The sequence below is a fragment of the Culicoides brevitarsis genome, chromosome 1 (assembly GCF_036172545.1).
Source record: "Culicoides brevitarsis isolate CSIRO-B50_1 chromosome 1, AGI_CSIRO_Cbre_v1, whole genome shotgun sequence".
NCBI lineage: Eukaryota > Metazoa > Arthropoda > Insecta > Diptera > Ceratopogonidae > Culicoides > Culicoides brevitarsis.
Window position 1 is genome coordinate 27,125,559 of NC_087085.1, and position 20,947 is coordinate 27,146,505.

General features: G+C 28.6%; 2 protein-coding genes across 6 annotated transcripts in view; one reads left to right on the top strand and one right to left on the bottom strand.

Annotated features, from left to right (window-relative positions):
- The window catches only part of LOC134831791 (dystrophin, isoforms A/C/F/G/H), a 204,789-nt gene that overhangs the window by 159,630 nt on the left and 24,212 nt on the right, over positions 1-20,947 (bottom strand). For all 5 annotated transcript variants that reach the window (XM_063845641.1, XM_063845617.1, XM_063845624.1 and 2 more), the window contains 2 exons: positions 20,238-20,873; positions 15,306-16,377 (listed from right to left, as the gene is read on the bottom strand). In XM_063845641.1, coding sequence (XP_063701711.1) covers positions 15,306-16,377; positions 20,238-20,873 — 1,708 coding nt within the window. The remainder of the gene's footprint in view (positions 1-15,305; positions 16,378-20,237; positions 20,874-20,947) is intronic.
- Positions 12,406-13,374, top strand: LOC134831833 (uncharacterized). The gene is made up of 2 exons (XM_063845661.1): positions 12,406-12,605; positions 12,662-13,374. The coding sequence occupies exons 1-2, from the start codon at positions 12,463-12,465 to the stop codon at positions 13,275-13,277; spliced, it is 759 nt and encodes a 252-aa protein (XP_063701731.1). The 5' UTR covers positions 12,406-12,462; the 3' UTR covers positions 13,278-13,374.

Genomic DNA, 20,947 nt, shown 5'->3' on the forward strand with positions numbered 1-20,947 from the left:
ACAACAACAACAACAACAAACAAACGAACGAAAAAATAAATAAATAAAAGACGGTAATCGAAATGTCTTGTAATGCTTTTTCACTGCGTGTTTTTGTCCAATTTCGCCCAGTTTTTTTGGGTTGTTTTGTGAATGTGGTTTAATATTTCATATGACCTAATAACCGCGCGCGTCCCATATCAATTCTTTATTACTACATTATTGGCGAGAACATGCTAAGCTGCTGTTATTGCGGTGCGGCTCTTTATAATTATCGTGTATATTTATATCGGAAAACAATCCAACAAGTTTGGAAGACGATGAAAAGAAAAGTGAAGAAAATTATCTGTGCAACGAGGGATGGTGGATTGAGATGAAAAAAATTACCAGGGCTAATTAGTGCGAAATCTACAAGAAACATACAAAAGAAAAATTATTGAATTGATTAAGAACAATAAATAATTTTTTAAAAATAATTTTAAATTAAAAATTTTTTATTAATTTTTAATGTTACCAATAAAACTTTAATTAAACATTAAATAAATATATTCTTTAATCTAATGAAATTTATCAAAATTTTATTTAAAAATTCATTTAAATTTTTTAAACTTTATTTTACCCTACGGATTGAAAAGTGTTGAAATTAATCCCTTATTTTTAATTTTTTTTCGTAAAAGGGATTAATTTAATCACTTAAGGGATTAATTTCAACACTTTTTAATCCGTAGGGTATGTTAAATTTTTAATATTTTTTTCATCAATAAAATATTGTATTATTATTATTAAAATTTATTTACAATTTTGTGTTAAAAAATTAATTAAAAATTTAATTAATTTTCTAAACAACAAATTAAAATTAAATTATATTTTTGAAATTTTTAGCCCATTCGTTTTTTTGAAATTATTTTTTTTTATTTACAAATATTTAAAAAAAAAATTTTTTCTTCAATTCCTTTCAAGTCCCTTTGCTTAATTGTCATTAATTGTATAAATTTAAGTTCTGGTTGAATATTTTTTTAGTTAATAATATTTTCAGCCCAGTCACAGTTCACCACTGTACAAAGCCCGTATGCCGTAGTTGTTAAAGTAAATATAAGCTTCTTTTCTTAACAAGAACAATCATCAACTTTCTTTTCGAACAGAGAATGGTAAGATAAGTTCTTGTCCATTAAAAGTTTTTGGTGTGGTTTCAATTGATTTCTAACCGCATTTATGGCGGATGGCAGCTAGATACTTGACCCACTTCGATAATTTATCAAAATTTAACCGGTTTCCTTTTTTTTCTTTAACGAGCATCTTTTTTTTACACTGTAAAAAAAATTTAAGGGCAATTGATATAGACGCAGCTTTTAATTTTAATTTAATTTAATTTTGTTCTAAAAGTTGTAAAAAAAATATTTTTTGAGACAAAATTTTAATTTATTCATAAAATAATATTTTTTTATTAATTAAAAAAAAAAATCTTAAAATAATTCAATGAGTAAAAATTTATCATTTATCTTAAATTATTAGCTATATTTTCAGATAAAATACCAATAATTTCAATAAAAATTTCTGACAGTGTAAAAACCACAAAAAAAATGCCGAAAAACGATCAAGAATCACGTAACACGAAAGAGGTGAAGAACGTTACGTGACACATCCTGAAACGCATTTCAATTTTTCATCATCAAGTCCCTTTTTTGGTCCATTAATTGGAACAACAAGAAAAAAGTTTCCTGATAATCAACAAGAAAAGTTTCGTTTCTTCGGTAGGTTAGCTTTTTAATCCAATCTGTCAAAACAAATCCAATTATTCACTTTTCAATTTTAGATTTAATTAAAGTCGGTGAAAGGGACGTTCCCGAACAGCTGACATTTGATACTTTCATTCGGAGCACCGAACATCATAATCCATTTTTGCTGGCCTTTATTTAATTTTATCAACCATGAAAATGCTTTTTTTCTTCTTCTTGTTCATCTCTTTCATGACAAGGGAGCAAAGTGAAAGATGAATAAAAATGAAAAAAAGGTCACTATCTCCCTAAATAATGGTATTGAATACTTAGTATTGATTACTCTGAGCCTTTTTTTAAACAACTTTACATTACATGGAAATTCACACATTTTTCGTACATTTCCGGTTTACATGGAAATTTGTCTTTTTTTCTCGTAACACTTTAAGAGTTTCCTTAAAAACGGGTGAAAAACATATTTTAAGTACTTTTTTGTGTGACAGGCGGCACATTAACTGAATGTGTGGAAAGTCATAAAAAAGATTGAAATCAAGCGAGCGAGCGGAACTCGATTCAAGGTAAAAGGATACGACGACTTAAAATCCAGATCAGCATTTGTAACACACACGAACGATGCCTCCTCTCACATTCCTTTATAATAATAATATTATATTATGTTCTTTTATAAAAAAAGAGGCAATCGTAAAGATTATTTCCGCAATAAAAAATAAAATAAAGTAAAAATCCGCCACACACAAACCGCAACAACGACGTCAGTCACATCGAGTTGATATTTTTCATCTTCCATTCACAAACCAACCCGCACAAAGATTCTGCCTCTGTTGTTAATGTTTAACTCAAATATCGAATTTGCTCGACATTCATGCAAAAATCAGAGACGAAACATCAACAACAGATGAAAAGCCAATAATGTCGTTGATATTTTTCCGTGACGTGTATCGTCATGGTGGTCTCGTTTGATGTGACGAGATACAGACTCCAGAGTTATTAGAAATATTGTGTAACCGCGATTGTTTTGCTGAGCATGGATGATGATGCAAAAATCTCCTGGGAATGGATCTAATTTCACGGTGTACCAATAACAACATCAGAGGCCGGTGTGGTGCGACGAGGCGACCATTGTCGCAAATTTTGTTCAATATTAATGAATGGAAAAAAATTTTTTTTTTATCACAAAAAAAAAAAAATAATTTGAACGTAGGTATTTCAGATTTATTTACATAAAAATTCAATTTTTTCTTTTTTTTTTGTTATTTTTTTACGAATGTATTTGAATAATTTTTTAAGACTTTATTTTATTTTTTATTTAGGTATTTTAATTTATTTTGTTGAAAAAAAATATTATTTTAAAAATTTATTAAAATAAATTTAGAAAATAAATTAAATTATTTTATTTAAATTTTTATTTAATTAAAATTATTTTCTTTTTTAATTCAATATTTATTTAAATAAAATATTTTTCAATAACATAAATTGAAAAAAAATTATAATAAAATAATTTTTTGAAAAATTGAAAAATTTAAAAAAAAATTATTTTTTTTTTATAAATTTTTTTTAAGTTGATTTTTTTATATTTTTACTAAATTTTGTATTTTTTTATTTAATTCATTTTAGTGTTTATAAGTTTTAAATTTTTTTTATGTATTTTTTGTTTATTTTACCTGAAATTGATAATTTGCATTTTTATTTATTTTGATTTTTTCCATTTGCCAGAAAGAAATTTTTATTTGGTGATTTAATTTTTTATTTGATTTTTTAATCAATTTGAGCCTTTACTTATTTTTTTCACTATTTTATTTTTTAAAATTTTTTAATCAATTAAATAAAATAGTGAATTATTTTTAAAAATATTGAAATTGAGAATTTAAAAAAATTAAGAATTGCTTCTAAATTTCCATAATTTATTTCTTTTCTTCAATAGTGCACTTTAAAATTTATCAAAAAATTCATAAATAAAAAATTGAGGCCAAAAGGCAAAAAAAACACAGGAAATTCCAACACTCTGGAGACATTGACATTGAATGAATATATCGATGTCTATTAAGGAAATTTAATGGGCCCATAAAAGAAAATCTCAAACACATGGTGCCAATATTTTATTGCACCCACAAGTCGAAGTCGAGAAGTTACGAATTGCTCCGCAAAACAAACAAGCAAACATAGACAAATAAATAAATTGTGATTTTTTTTTATTACATTTTCCGGGTTCTCTCGATTAGTAGTTGTGAACGACCCAGCGCGAAAAAGGGAAAGTGAATGAATAAAAAAATATTGATGCAAAATCGATATTATTGACAATAAAAATGTTTATATTTAAAGGCACCACCGAAAAATTTAATCGTACACGATTTGAATACACAAAATAAAATTGCACGTGCTTCACCAAGTTTTTCCACTGTTGTGAGCAGCTTCAAACGCGGCAACACCACCGACCGTCAATATTTGAGTTGTTGTCAGTTTATTTGGAGCAATTATGTGTGTTAACGGTGTGCATTGTTCGAAAATCTTTTAATCCGTAATCCTATGCAAACATTTAAAGGGAAACCCTTATTTTTACTTTTTTTTTGCACACACACAGCTTTGGAGGACTTACTTTTTCATCCTTTAACAAATCCTTTCGTTTGCGGGAATTAAAACTTCAATTTTTTTTTTGCTTTGTTTGAATAAATTTGCATTCACTAATTAACGTCAATGACAACGGATGATGTTTTGCTTTATTTTTTGCTTTGTGCGGCCTCACTTGACAAAGACGGAAAGCGAAACCACAACAAAAACGGGTTAGTTTAAGTAATGATGATAATTATTTATTTTTCTGTTTCTTTTCTTCCTTTTTGTTACTTTTCACTCTTTTTTTTATTCTGGTATTCACTGAATGATTAAATTTTTCGTGATGATGTGATGTAAAAACATTTAAGTTAATTATTTATACAAAGCACGCATTTCTGTGGTGGCACACCGAAAACTTTTTCTCCCACTTATTTTTTTACCATGAATCCTTATAACAACAAACAAAACACTTTTTCGGCGTGTTCCTTGGAATGTACGTGCGACTTGTGTCGAAGGGTGTCGAAGAATAATCCGGAGAAAGTGAAAGTTTGTTTATTATTTTTTTATTTTAATTTACTCTGCGAACATATTCGTCATCCGATTAAATTATGACTTTTTGTGGGTTTTGTATGGAAATCACATTTTTTTTTATTTTATAAGCTTCCTGGATTTTTTTTTTGTTTTTTTTTACGTATTTGAAGATTTTTCTATGTGGCACTTTTCACACTGATTTTTTCTTTTTCGGAAACAATCACGATGACGACGAGGATACCGCTCAGCTTCAGTATTTGTTTGTACATGTGCGCTCAGAAACACTTTTCACGATAAACTAAACAGAAGAAAATTCAACAATATTGAATGAAGGTATGAAAACATCCTGTTTCTGTAGTGCTTTGGTGTGTGTACGTAAGGACGATGCCGGTATGGATTAGGATGTCTTTCGAGGAGATGGAAAAAATTATTAATATTTTTTCGGGATGAAAATTAAATTAAATTTTATTTAAAATTTAAATAGATTTTTTCAACCAAAAATATTTAAAAAAAAATTTTTTTATACTTATTTAAAAATTCTAAAAATCATTCAACCATTCAAAACGTATTTTTTTATTTTTTTTTTTTTTTTTTAATTTTTGAAAGATAATTTTGTTAATAATCAACGGAATTTGGATTTTAATTAAATTTAAAGCAAAAGATTTTTTAAAAAAATTGTAGGTCTTAATATTTTTCCTTCAAATGAATAATGTTGATTATTTATTTGATGAATTAATAAATAAACTGGACAAAAGCGTCATTTTTTATTTTTATATGGAATTGTTCAAAATCTTTGTTTTCTTAATTATTTTAACTATTTCAGCCCATATTTTGTAAAAAAATTAGAAGAATTAAATAAATTAAAAAAATTAATTTTTCATTTATTTAATTTTTTATTGTTAAAGATTCAAAAAATAAATAAATAAATAAAAAAAAGCAATAAAAAAATATATTTATTTGAAAACACAATTTTATTAAAAATAACAAAAAAGTAATTTCCCACTATTAAAAATTTCATTTAAAAATTTGACGTGGTATTAAAGCATGTCAGTTTGTTAGACGATGTATAATTTTAAAAATTAAAATATTTCTTAATCAATTTTAATTTCCTTTAAAATTATTAAAGTAAGGTTTGTCCAGTTTAATTATATTTTATTAAATTAATTCATAGAAAAATTTTAAAAATAAAATTTTTTTAAAATAAATATTTTAAAAATTTTGAAAAAAAAATTAAAAAAATGAAATTTAAAAAAAATATATTGCGTCACCCTAAAAAGGCTCTTTTTTCTCCGTACACGAGACGTGCTTTAACTTTACACGTAGTCATCGTGCGTGCATGCCACGAAATCTACGTCACCGTTCGACATTATTTTTTCTCGGCTCAACCAGCTGTGCGAACGTAGGCACATACACACGATCAACTGTGGGGAATCCTTTTCCACTTAGGTGCCAATTTGGCTAGTTGTTTTACAGTAGAAAATGTGTATTTTATTATGCTTTAGGGAGTTCCACACACACACACGACGAAACGCAAAAGAATGAAAGAAAGTAACAGTGTGTGTTTGTTTGTCTGTGAAATGAATGGAACAAGATGCATATTTAGGATATTTAACCGGAGCCTACCTTTGTCACGGAATTTTTCTCTCTTTTTTTTGTGTGTGTCGGTTTTTTTTCATGTGTTTCAATGATTTATAAACCTTTTTTATCATTTTTTTCTTTTGTGTATCTTATGACGATTTGCGAGAAAAAAAAAGATGGAAGGACAAACAAAAATATTTACATTAAATAAAATTAGAAGACGTCCGATTTTCGTGCCCGAAAGATTTGTTGAATAAATAAAATCCTTGAGGAGAACAAAGAAAATTTTTCGTTACAAATTTCTTGTTTCCCGTCATCTTTCATCTTTCTTGCAACAGCAACTTACATGCCAAGCAAGCAACATTGAATTCAATTTTTAAACGAAAATAGGAACAATGAGACATTTTTAACAAACGTGACGTATTTAGTACTTTGAAATAATTTTCTCTGGTACAATAACCTGCTGCTTGACACATCTTGTTTTCATTTTTGCCTCGAACGAACGAACGATGTCATATATCATCATACTTAACAACAAACAATGAGAGGCACTTTTCGAGAGTTGTCACAAATTAAAAGAGTTTTCATTCTCTTTCTTTTTTTCGTTCGAAAAACTACAAACGATTGTACTGCATTTCCAATTTTATTAATTATTTCTTTACCTCAAACCACGTGACCTGAAATTTTTTAATGATCACGTGATCTAAGATTATTATAAACCACGTGACTTAAAGTATTTTTAGATCACGTGGTTTAAAAATCTCTCAGGTCACGAGCTTTAAAATAGTTTCAGGTCACGTGGTTTGAAGAAATAAAATATTTTGTTCAAACCACGTGACCTAAAAATTTTTCAAAAAAAATCAAACCATGTGACCTGAGAAACTTTCAAACCACGTGACTTGTAATATTATCAGGTTACGTGGTTTTAGGAAATAAAAAAAATCAGGTCACGTGATTTAAAAATTTCACAGGTCACGTGACTTTAAATTTTTACAAACCACGTAACTTAAGAAATTTATTAACCACGTGACTTGTAATGTTCTCAGGTCACCTGATTTGAGAAAATTAAAAAAAAAAAATCAAACCAAGTGACCTGAGAAATTTTCAAACCACGTGACTTTACAAATTCTCAAACCACGTGGTTTGAGGAATTGCAAAATTGAAAATTTTACAAACCACGTGACTTAAAAAATTTATTGACCACGTGACTTGAAATTTTTATTAACCACGTGACTTCTGAAGGCATTTTTTCTCCGAAATGCGGTAATAATGCATTTGAAAAAAAATCTAGTTTTAGTGCCACTTGCAAATCCACTAGAATTTGTGAAAATTTGATGTTTATTATTATTGTTTTAACGGGTGGTTAACCCGACACAACAATCACTTTATATTTATTTAAATATATTACGGAATCAATATGTGGAATATAAATTGATATTAACCTTAATTTACACGAAAAGCCACACAAATTCCCGTACATGGGACCAGGTCAACAATCCCATGCACATAAATTTTTCACATATCTCAAATTGAATAGTTTTGTGTCCCCCTGTCGGTCGTATGTATGGTAGGTACGTGTGCACTCTTTTAGGCAATTGGATTCAAAATTATTTTGGGGTTTAATTAATTAAATTGGATGAATTCAAATGGAATTTGATCGTTATGCTGTTTACGAGAACGGCAGAAAATTTTCGGTCCATCCTAAGAATCGAACTTGCTCAATATTTATAAAGTGGTTGAAATTTAAAACAAACTTTTGGCTATTATACCGGCTGTCGTTCTGTCGAATTCTCAAGTTTTAAGCTGTTTTTAATGAAAGAAATTGTTTTTGAGCCTGGTGCCTGCATGCAAAACTAGTACAATAGATTTTCTTTTATTTTCTTTCATTTTACGAGTTTATTGTCCTTTTTATTGTTAAAATTTAAATTTTCTTGAATAACTTTTCGTAAATGGATACGATGACCTTCGACAAAAGAAAAATGATTGATCATTAAATTACTTTGAAACATTTGTTTATCGACGAATTTTATATCGGCGTTACTCGTTGTTAACAATTAGCTTTTTTATCACCTCCATTTTTTATTGCCCTTATAAAGGACGTCACAGCCGAAATCTCACAGAAAAATACACAGCGAAAAATTTCTGGGTTACCCGAGATAAAAATGTTTATGCAAAAATTTGGTACTAAAAATATCATCTCCTCGCTCCGGTTTATGTGTTTCATTTTGTTCAGTACATAAATCTTCACTCTCCATAACGAATTGAATGTAACACGCCAAAATACAACCAAACATGATAGAAAAATTCAATTGGTGACATATGAAAAGAATTTTCGGTAAAAGCACATTTTTGTGGATTTTTTTTTATAAAAATATCTAAAATTTCAAATTAAATTAAAAATAAATTAAATTGAGTAATTTTTTAAAATTTATTATAACATTTTTTTGTCTAATTTTTTTCTGATTTACAATTTTAAGTTTTTAATTTTTTTAATTTAATTATAATTTTTTTATTTTAAATGCAAGGATTTCGAATTTATTTTGAAATTAAATTAATTTTTTTTGTAACCTTATTAAGTTTTCCAAATTTTATAATTTTTTTTTATTGATTTTATTTCAATTTACGAATTTTAGATTTTTTTTCTTATTATTTTTTTAATTTATTTTCTTTAAAAAAAATCAAATTTAATTTTTTAAAAAATATTTAAAATTTTTTTTAGCATTTTTTAAACTTTTTAATACAAATTTTGAACATTTCGGATTTATGTAAAAATTTATTTAAATTAATTTTATTAAATTTAAAAATTAAAAAAAAATTATTATTAAAAAAAAATCAAAGACAGACCACAAAAAAGCTTTTTTTCTCGAAAAACTCCAAAATGTATTCACCTAAGGACATTCCATCAAAATTTTATCTACGGAAGAGAATATCATAAAAAACTACACCGAAAACATCGTCATTCGTCCTTGATATCTTGAGAAACATTGCCAGTAAATTGTTGTTCTTGCTGTTAAGAGTTGACGAACATGCAACGATGATGAGATAGGAGATGATGAAATGGCAACATAATTGACTATTTCATCATAGGCCATCGAGAAGCCTTCAATTTTATACAAATTACATCAAATTACGGAAAAATACTAAAATATTGATAATAATTTTTCTCTCACATATGAATTCATCGAATATCGGAAATGAAGAAAAATAACCTTTTCTATTCACACATTCACTCCAATAATTGCTTTTAAATAAAGTTCTGGCATCCTAATCGACCGAAGTCAATTGTCGATAAAAGTTGCGTAGAAAAAAAGAAAGTCAAAAAGTATTTAACGGAACGACGACACTCCTCCAAAGCTGTCACATGCATGAAAAAACACTTTTTCCTTCCGTTCTTTGCTGCTTTCTTCTTCTCTTGTGACTAAACGATGTACAATAAAAGGCAAGAGAAAAACAACGAAAAAAAAATTTTTTTTTACTGCAATGTGTCAAGCGGCAGCAGCAGCAGAGAAAAAGAAAATCAAAACAGAAAAATACGGAAAATGGTATTTATTAGTCCCATAAACGAATCAATTTCAGTCATTCAAGTCGTTGGGAATGAAAACGAGTCGAGACGTTATGATGTGGTAACTCGCCTATCATTACTACGACGACCGCCAAAAAGTAAGGCAGCAGCAGCAGTAACCGTAACATGGAATCTAAATGACTTTATTATGATGTGTTCTGTTGTTTTTCTTTTATTTTTTGCACAAAAATTTGCCTTTTTGGAGAAATTTGCGTCGTCTCTTGAACACTTGCCAAGTAAATTGCGATGAAGAAGTAAAAAAGATGTAAGATAGTGGCAGTCAGTAATTTATATGCAGTGGTTTTGCTGAATTGCACTTTCATGGCGCGCTGTAGAAGTATAAAATATTGCTGCGTCTCAGGCAACACACACAAAAAAAATTATTTTAAATGAATACAATCACTGATTGCTAAGCAATTCCCTGGAAAATAGAATTTGTTGTTAATTTTTTCGATGAAACAAAAAAAAACGTTCGTGTCTTCAATTAAATTCAACTTTGTTTTAATTTTGTTCGTACGACGCGGCAAGTGTTGAAACACGAATAAATATAAAAATGAAAAAAATATTTTAAAAATGTTTTTTTTAATCAAAAATAGCATTAAAAATTTTTAATTACATAAATGAAAATTTTTGACCCAATGCGAATTCTAAATTATTGTCCCAATGCACAATTTGAAATTATGTCAAATTAACAATCTAAAATTTCGCCCCAAAGAATATTCTGAATTTTTGTCCCAATGCACTTTTTGATTTTTTTTCCAAATACGAATTCTGAATTTTCGCAGAATTTAAATTAATGCCCAATCAACAATTTCAAATTTCGCCCCAAAGAATATTCTGAATTTTTCCTGTATGCACATTCTGAATTTTTGTCGCAATGCAAAATCTAAAATTTTGGAACAATGCACAATCTGAACTTGTGCCCTAAATAAAATTTTGAATTTTTGCCCCAATGCACATTTTGATATTTTGTTCTAATACAAATTCTGAATTTGTGCCCCAATGAGCATTTTGAAATTTTGTCCCAATGCACATTTTGAGTCTCAATAAGTATTTAAGATCGTAAAACGGTGACAAATGACGAACAGACAGACAACATTGAAAATTCAATGAAAAAGCAAACTCACACGAAAAAACATAAACGAGAAACCAAGAGAAACATTATTTGGCTGTTGATCTTCAGCGCGCACCGCAGGGAATCCGCCACGAAAAATGTTAATCGTGCCGGGAGTTCGGACAGACAATCGTCAGTGAAGCGCATGAAAATCACTTTCCACGGTAGGTTTTTAACATTTCTCTCTCTGATAAATATTAAAAACTTTTTCATTGCAGCAGCGTACGTGATACAAACACGAATAAATAGAAAAAAAAGAAACAATAACTCTTTTTATTTCTGTTCATTGTAAACACTTTGTATGTCTCTAAGCTATTTTCCCCACAAAACCATTGCTTGTTCTTGTTTATGTGCATTATTAGTGGCTAATCCATTTGGGAAAATAAAACAATTGGCAAGGAGTTGTTGCGCTGTTAGGGCTTCATTAAAAAAGTTTATGATTGAGTTTGTGAATGGAAAATTAAAAATATTAAAAAATGTTTTATTTTGTGGAAAAGGCAACAAAGTTTGCTGAGGTGAATGATTTCCATCGAAGGGAGTGTGAATTAGATCAAACGGAAGACTTTTGACATTGAGAAAATGCAGTGAGCTAATAATTATCAATTTGTTTATGAAATTAATTATTGCGACATTCTCATTAAATTTCTTCTTGTGATGATAAGAGTAATTGATGGTGACCTTCATGCGACAATTTTGTGTTTTAGAGTAAGTAAATAAAGGACGGTGCAACAAGAAATGCAAAAAATTATTAAATATTTATTTATTCAAAAGGAAAAAAAAAATTATGAAAAAAAATATTAAAAATTAAAAAAAAATAATTAAAATTTTTATTTAATTATAAAATAATAAATTTTATTTAATGAATATGAAATATTTTTTTTAAAAAAATTCATAAAATAAAAAAATATTTAAATATAATTAAAATATTATTTTAAATATTATTTAATTATTATTTAAATATTAATAAAAAAAAATATTTTTATTAATTAAAAATATTTAAAAAAAAATTATTTGATTTAAATTTTAAAGTTTTTTTATTTAAAAATAATTTCAAAAAATAAAATAATTTCTATTTATTTTTTATTGAAAAAAAAAACTATAAAAAATAGGAATATTGAAAAATTAGCAAAAAATGGCCTTTAATAAACCATATCAGGAAAATAAAGGTGAAATTGAATTGAAAATAGTAAATTTCATTTGACAAATATAGAAATATTCGCTAAAAAGGTAAAATTATAAGGAAAACAAACTTTTTACACTTTTAAAAACACCGTTTTTCATGCTAAAGTGTCTCTCATGATGATAATAATCATCGTTGATAATCCGCTCGATTTCAATACTAATCAATTGTTGATCAATATTGACTTCAGTTGTTTCTAGACCATTCAGACAAGTGTTTCTCTACAACATTTAACATGAATTTTCTCATGTTTTACATTGTTGCGATATTTTGCGCATATTTTCAGACATCTGTCGGCTTCTTATTGTTTGACGGAGAGAAAGTCTACCTCTTCAACGTTGATTCCGAGTACAGACTTCAGCAGAAAAATCCTATTCGGTAAGTTTTCTTTGCATTTTTTTAATTTTTTCCTTATTTAAAAAAATTTTCTTTAGAAATGTTGCCGAAAAATCATCCGCTCTCTTGTCAGTCCGCACAAAGCACAGCGAGTTGCTCTACAGTTTCAAGGGCACACGGGAAAAAATGTTGCAACCGAAGAACGTGCCACCACTTGACATCGCCACAAAAGATTACAAACAAAATTTAGAAGATAATGCTCTCGCAATTCTAACGTACGAGTTGCGATCGTATCGTAAATATTTGCTAAAAACCGACACACCTCCAGTGATGCTCAAGAAAATCCGTCTGCCGATGGGAACTTGCAATGCCACAATTGTCATTGAGCGTCGCTCGCACTTGACGTCGCTGACGGCAACGGCTTCCGCGAAAAATTGCCTGATTTCGCGGAAATTTATGGCAGCACTGCGACTCGGGCACACCAGCAACACCGTAATTGATGACATCCAGAACGAGCTGTTCATCGAATATTCCAATCGTGAGCGACAAATTAAGGAAATGAAAGTAACGTCTTTCGTCGACACGCACGTGAGAGACACCAAAATCCACACGGTAAGGAAAGTGGCGATGAAATATGTGGGAGCCGTACTCGGTATCACAGACTGGGAGCAGGCGTTGTTGATGACGGAACTTTCGAAAGATCGACGAGCTTGAGAAATTGTTTTTTTTTATATTTTTTTGTTTTTTTCTTGGTAAATGGGAAAATTGTAGTAAACATTTTTTTTATATTTTTGGATATTGACGATAAAAATAGGGAGTTTTATTTAATGTAGAAGTCTAGAATCACGCATCAACACCCTGTCACTCGAAATATCGAAAAAGTGATGTGCACGTGATGAATTATTTTAGTGTCCCGAGGAAAGGGAGAAGCAATTTTTTGCAGTCAAAAATATATATCGTCACAGCTTTTTTTGCGGTGGTGGAAAAAGTGTGAGTATCACTTTTTTGGAAATTTTTAAAAATTAAAAACCTATTAAAATATTTGAAAATTTAATTTTTTTTTTGGTTTTTAATTAAAATAATTAATTAAAGTTTTAATTTAATTTTAGATTAATTTAAATTTTTTTTATTTTTTTTTTAAATTTTTTATAGCTAAAATAATTTTTTAAATTTTTATTTTTCAAATATTAATATTGTAAAATTTTTAACTTTTTTAATTTCTTATGATTTTTTATAAAATATTTTTCTTTTATTTTTGTAAATTTTTTTTTCTTATAAAAATATTGCTTTGTTTTCCTCAAAAATATTTTTTATGCACATAATGAAAAAAAAAACCTTTAAAATTTATTTTAAAAAAGTTTTTTAATTACAAAATTAAAGTTTTTTTTTAAATTAAATAAATTCAATTATTTTTTAAAGTCGCTTAAAAATGTAGATTTATAAACTTGATTAAAAAAATTAATTTGGATCCCGGTAACAAATAATTTTTTTCCATCTCCGACTTTAAAAGAAAAACGGGTCACTAGCAAGTACGTGCCAGACCATTTTTTTCTATATCCGTCAAAAATCTAATTTATATGACGATGAGTGTCTCGCTCCTCACCGTTAATGCTCCTAATAACAATAATCTTAGAAACAAAAAGTTACTTGATATTTCGTAACATTGACAGACAAGACACCGCTCGGTATTTAAATTGGGTATAAACACGTTTCGCCATAAAGTAAGCCTCGTCATACAAATAAAATCTCATGCGAGGCGGCCGTTTCGCGAGTGTGTTGTGGCATTTATTTGTCATTTGATGACACCATGCCCCCAGCCAAGTGTTTTTTTATCGTGAAATCGATAAAGGAATAAAAACTTGTTGAAGCAGAACCTTCTTCGTCGTCGTCGGTTTTTTAAGTGATTCGCTGTAAGAACATGTGTGAAGTGGAAAATTTATCGTGTCTAGCAATTTTTATCCTGTTTGCATTCCGGTAATAAATTTACAAAACAATATACTTAGAACAATAAGTCTTGAGTCAAGTCGAGCGTTTCTTCAATTTTTGTACGGAGATGAAGAAATAGAACTTTTTTTGTGGATTCAAATTTAAAATCAATCTAATCTTGAAATTTACGACTATTTTCAATGCTAAAAAAGTTAAAAAAAAAATTAACAAATCAATGCAGTTTCAAAGTAATTTTAACAAACATAATTTAATCGGAGGTGAAAAAAATCATAGAAATTTCAAATTTTTAAGAGAAAAATTAGAAAAATTTATATTTTTAAAATTTATATATTTTTAAATAAATTTAAAAAAAAAATCAGTTTTCTAAAAAATTAATTTTCATCAAAACTACTTATTTTTCTTTCAATTTTTTTTTTAATTTTATTTAATTCATTTTTTAAAAAAATCAGTTTCTCAAAAATTAATTTTATTTCATCGAGATTACTTATTTTTCTTTCAAAAATTATTTTTTTTAATTTAAATTTTTATTTTTTTTTTAAAAAATTTTATTTTTTTTAAATTTTTTTTTAAATTTTTAAATTTTTTCATCTCACATAAAAATTTTTTTTCTCAAAATTAAACGATGATCTATACAAATTTTGAAAATATTCCGTGAACGATTGTCGATCTTTCAACCATTTCTGTGAATTACGACCTTAACAATCGATAAACAAAAGGAATAAAGGACGACACGTGTGATAGTTTTGTGCAAAAGTTCATCAAAAAAAAAAAAAAAAAAAAAAATGTGTGACTTACCTTTTCGTCCATTCAAGGGTGAATCGGTGATGCTTTGTTTACGAATACTTTGAACGATTGTCGGTGGTGGTGGCGGCGATAATGGCTCCTTTTCCACGACATCAACCACTTTTGGCGCAGTTTCCGCCGGACTTGCGCTCTTTGGTTCATTTTTCACTTCGACTTTCACTTTTTCATCTTTTTTCGTTTCAACTTTAACCTCTTCAACAGGTGGCTTTTCTTCTTTTTTCTCAACATTTTCTTTCTCTTTAACTTTTTCACTTTCACTTTTCTTTGCTTTTTCATCGGCTTTGTTATTTAAATTTATCACAACGTCTGTCGGATTCAGCGTTTGACTGACTTCGGTGCTAACGGACAAATTTCTCACTAAACGCGCTTTTTTGTTGGGAGCTGCTGTAGGTTTTTGCTCTTCCGGCGTAGAAACAGGCTTTTCCGCGATGGGAGTCGACGTCGTTACTGGCATTGGAATTTTACTGACCGGCGTTTCTACTTTGGGCTCTGCGACGGGTTCGGGCGTTTTTGGCGTTTCCTTACTTTTCGGTATTTTGCTCGGTTTTGCCTCCGTGGCATCCGGAATTTTGCTTTTCTTTTGCTCCGGTTCGTCTTTGTTGTCAATTTTGACTTTTAATGCTTTCGGTTTTGTCTTTTTGACTTCTTCTTCTTCTTTTTTCGGTTCTTCCGGGGTTTCCTTGGTTTTTTCATCTTTTTCCGTGACTCCCTTTTTCGCACTGGCAACGACTTTTTTCTTCGGCACCGTAATCGTTTTGACAGCTTTGGTCGTTTCCGTCGTTGTTTCGGTCTTCACAGTCTTAACTTTTGGCAACGAAGTGCGTCTCGGCGTCGGTGACTTGGGAGTCGATGAAGCAACTTCCTCATTCAAATCAGACAAGGCCGAGGTAACGGCGTCACATTGTTCCGACAAATCTTTCTTCGATTGCTCGAATTTTTCAATGATGGATTTCACTTTGATGGTACGCTTTGGTGGCTTGATGAGTCCCAGCGGATTGGGCTTCGTCAGGGGACTCGGTTTACTGGCCATGCTTATCGCTAAATTCAAGTCTTCTTCCTTTTCCTGCGAAAAAAACGAGAAAATTAAGAGATTAGTATCAAAAAAAATTGAAGAAAAACCTCTCATGCAAGTAAAATTGTCGTAAAACGACACAGGAAGACATCACTAAGTTTAACAAGAAATAATAAAATCTAGACATAAATGTTCTAAAATGTTTTTTTGTTCGTGTCTTCTTATTAAAAATAAATATTTTTGCATATGAGACCGAAAAAACGACATGTACGATGACTAGAGGAAGTTGCAAATTAAACAAATTTAATTAATCTGTTAGATTTTGTTAGTAAATATTTTTCTTTTTTTCAAAAACACAACAAAACTTGTCATCCCACGTGGCGTGCATCATTAGTTCTGCAATCTGGTAAGTAAATTAATATTTTTTTGTGTTTTTTGTCTTGTCAATTAAAAAAAATGAGGGAAAATATTTACAAAACTCACTTCGAGTTCACTTGAGGTTGGTTAAATTGACCAATTTCGAATTAAAAAAAAAATTAACAAAAATTGGCGTTAAAATATTTTTTTCGCAGGGACAAAAAACGGCAGACATTGACTTACAAAAAGGTGTTTTAACTGTGAGACAGGGAGTTGTTGGTCTTCTTGCTCCGTTTTCATTGTTTAAATGTGTCTTTTATTTTTTTACGTGTAATGTGTGCAATTACTAACTACTATTTTTTAACATTTTACTACAAAAAAAAATAAATAAATAAAAAATTAGGCGATTTTTAGCCTTTTTAACACTCAAAACACAACAAAAAAATTAAAACATAAATTTTCTAATTAAAATTTAAATTTTTTGTCTAATTTTTTAATGAATGTCATTAATTTTCATTTGCATCCCAAAATATTTATTTTTATTTTTAGCACAAAAAAATCTTTTTTTTTCAACTATTTCTAATTTTAAAAAAAATATTTGTTCAACACATCAAAAAAATCGTAAAATTACACCTTTTGAACGCCAATCAATTCATCATTCACTAAACTGCCAAAAAAAATTGTTTGTGTGTGAAAAATATGATATTTTGTAAAATATGCAAAACATGTATCAAATTATGAAAATATTTCAATTAATATTCGTAAAAATGCTACAAGTTGAAATACAACTACCGCCCACTAAATCATCATCACTAACCAAGAATTTTCTGCGTTTTTGTTTTTTAATTTTTTTTTACACTCTGGATGTCGTCGACAACTATGAAGAAGGCGACGCGACGTGCTGCTGCGTGTCAGACGAATATTTTTCGAGAGTCAATTGTGAGGTGATGCGTAAAAATATTTTTTTTTTTTGTAAATTTTATTTTGAGAGGCACTTTTACGACACTTTCATTGTAGACGACGAACATTAATCAAATCGCGTCCATGCATAGTTTAGTTGCGATTTGTTGTAGTTTTCGGTGCAGCTTCTAATTAAATATTTTTCGTGAATGTTTGTACACATATAAATATGAAGTGGATTGGACGTTGACTTATTATTGCCACTGTTTTAATTTTTTCTCTCGTTTTTTTCTCGTATGAGTCACTGAGAAAAATCTTTCGCACCTCGCGTGGAAGTCGATGAAAAGCAAAATTTATTATTAAAATTTTATTATTTATTTTTGGGATTATTTTCTTTTGATATTTTTCGTACTAGCTTGGGCCAGCATTCAATCACAAAACATATTTCACAGTACAATAATTGCGATATAATTTGTCATCATCTCTCTCCGCCGAGATATTTCATGCACATTTTTCCACTACTAGCGACGTTATGCTTTAAAGAGTAAAAAGATATAGTGCAAAATTAATTCAATTAAATTAATTAGTCAACTAATGTGACGTGTCTGCTATATATTTTCCCCGTTTTTTTGTCGTATGTGACATTTTTTGGCATATTCAATGCAACAACTTAACTTTTCTTTTCTTTCGTTTGTTTAAAAATATTTTCAAGTCTTGATTAAAAGATAAATGCAAACACATAAATTAGGTTAAAATTTTTTTTCGGGCCATTCATGATTTTTTTTGTGTTTAATTTTATTTATTGTTACACACTTTTCTTTTTTTCCGTATTTTCTTAATTTTTTTCCGACGTTTTTAGAAGAGTTTCAATTAAAATGACATCTTCTTTCCGACAACGATCGCGATTCACTGAGCGAGAATTTCCACTTTTTCAAAAGAGACATAACACACACACACTCGAGAAAATAAAAATCTTTTTCTTTTGTACGGATTTTCACTGAAAAATTTTTCGGTTTAATCGTTTGTTTGTGTAAATTGTCTCTCTACATGGGGCATGGCGCATACATTAGAAATGTCATGCACACCCAATAAAAGTGTGTTTCTTCTTGTATTTTTAGCATACTTTCCATGTCATTTGTTTAGAATGTTGAGACTTTTTTTTATTTTTAAGAGATTAGTGTGTTTCTTAGATCATTGACGGTTGTTACATGACCTTTAAGATGCTCCAAGTGAAATTTGATAATGTTGTCCGATGTTTCATTTTAGAATGAAAATATCGTTCATTAAATTTTTTAAATTCTTTTCAAAGTTATTGATCTTTATAGTATTAAAATAGTAGTTAATTTGATTTATCATTTATTTTAATTTGATCGATTTAATTTAATTAATTAAATTCTTAAGTAAAAAAAAATAATTAAATATTTTAATTTATTGAATATGATTTTTTTAAATCCAAATAAAAAATAAAATCCTAATAAAAAATTGATTTGAAAAAAATCTTGAATTAATTATTAAAAATTAAAATTAAATTAAAAAGAATAAATTAAAATCAAAAATTAATTAATGATAAAATTGAAATATTAATATTTTTCCTGAAATAATTCATTGAAAATAGCTTGGAAAATTTTTATTGAAATTTTCATTTCAAAATTAAAATTTAAAAAAATATATAAAATTAAAATTGTTTTAATTATGTAAATTGTATTTAAATTATAAAATTGTTCAAATAAAATCGTAAATGAATTTTTATATTTCATTGAATAATTTTAAATTTGTTTTAGAAAAATTACAAATGAAATACTTCAGCTTTTTTATATTATTATTTTCATTCAAAAATAAAAAAATTGTTTTGATTTAAAATTATGAAAAATTATTTTTAGAAGAAATTTTTAAAAAGTCTTCTCAATTAAGTGAAACTTGACTAAAATTTTTACTTTGAAAAATATTTTTCTCCATAAAATATGAAAATTAAAGTTTAAAAAAATATAATAATTTTATAAAATAAAAATTGCGACTTTCATGGTCTTTGATTCGTTAAAAATTTAATTAAAAAATTGAAATGAAATTTTTTTAAAATTAAATTAAATTAAATTTTTAATTAAAATTAGAAAAAATCACAATAAATTAAAAATACGCTTATGTCACTTCAACCACCCGCCAAGTCATTCCAACTTTGTCACAATAGCGTCGAACACACGTGGAGAAAGTGATGCAACGTGGAATGTGGTTGTGCTATTTAGAATTTTAATTGAGAGCGAGCGCGATCAATTAGTGACGAAAAACGCTAAAAATGACATCAAAAATTTCCCTCTCAGAGATTTTTTCTCTTTTTAACATTTTGTTTATTTACTGAAAGTTCGTTGCATTTATTTACGTTGAAAAAAAATCTTAAACGATAAATATTTATTGTCCGTATTTTTATTTCTTGTTTGTCTATTTAAACAAACGATGAACGACCATAAAGATCATTTTATTCGAGTAAAAGCGAAAATTATGGGTGTTTTAACAATCATAAATTGACTGAATGCTAAATGGCGTTTATCGCCGTTGAATCATCGCCAATCGTTTGGCAAACTGACATGACGGCGCTTAATAAGCATCGCACTGTTGACAAATAAATCTCTTCAAAAAATAATAAAAAAAATTCTACTTACACGAATGTCGCGCAGCCTATTGACCAATTCGTGTTGCGACCGGTAATTAAGTGGCTTGTTAAGCAAATCATTGACACGTTTGATCAACTTTTCCGCCATTTCTTCCAAGTCGATGGGCTTGTTCGCGATCAAGTCTGTCGGGAATTTCTTGTCGCCGCAGAATTTTTCCTTCGGTTGATTCTGATTTTCGTTCTCGGGGTGATGCGAACTGTCTTTGTCCAGGACTTTTGGGTCAATAAATGCCTCCATGTCGGGTTTTGTGTGTTGAACTTCCTTAAATTTGTCCCGCAACGTCGTTTGGATGTTAATTAGGCGTTTTGTGAGGGCATTTGATTTGCCATGTGCCTCGAAGACGAGAGTATCGCCTTGAGAAATTAACGTAGCGGCATCGGGAGTGATGGAAAGTTTCAATTGCTCGACTACGGGTTGTCCGTCGGTGCATTCTCGGATCATATCGCGCGTTTTTTGAAGATTTTTCACCATGTAGTTGGCGGCTTTTTCGAATTCAGTGACTCGTTGCTCCAGGGAGATCATAAATTTGTATTGCTCCGGACGATGATGGACTTCGGGTGTCTTTGGGAGACATTCGAGCTCTTTTGGGGTGACTTTCGACACGTTCGGGGTCTCGATGCGACTCTATAAAAATAAAAATTTTATGAAAATTCAAGAAAAAAATTAAAAATATAAGAAAATAATTTTTTTTGGGATGG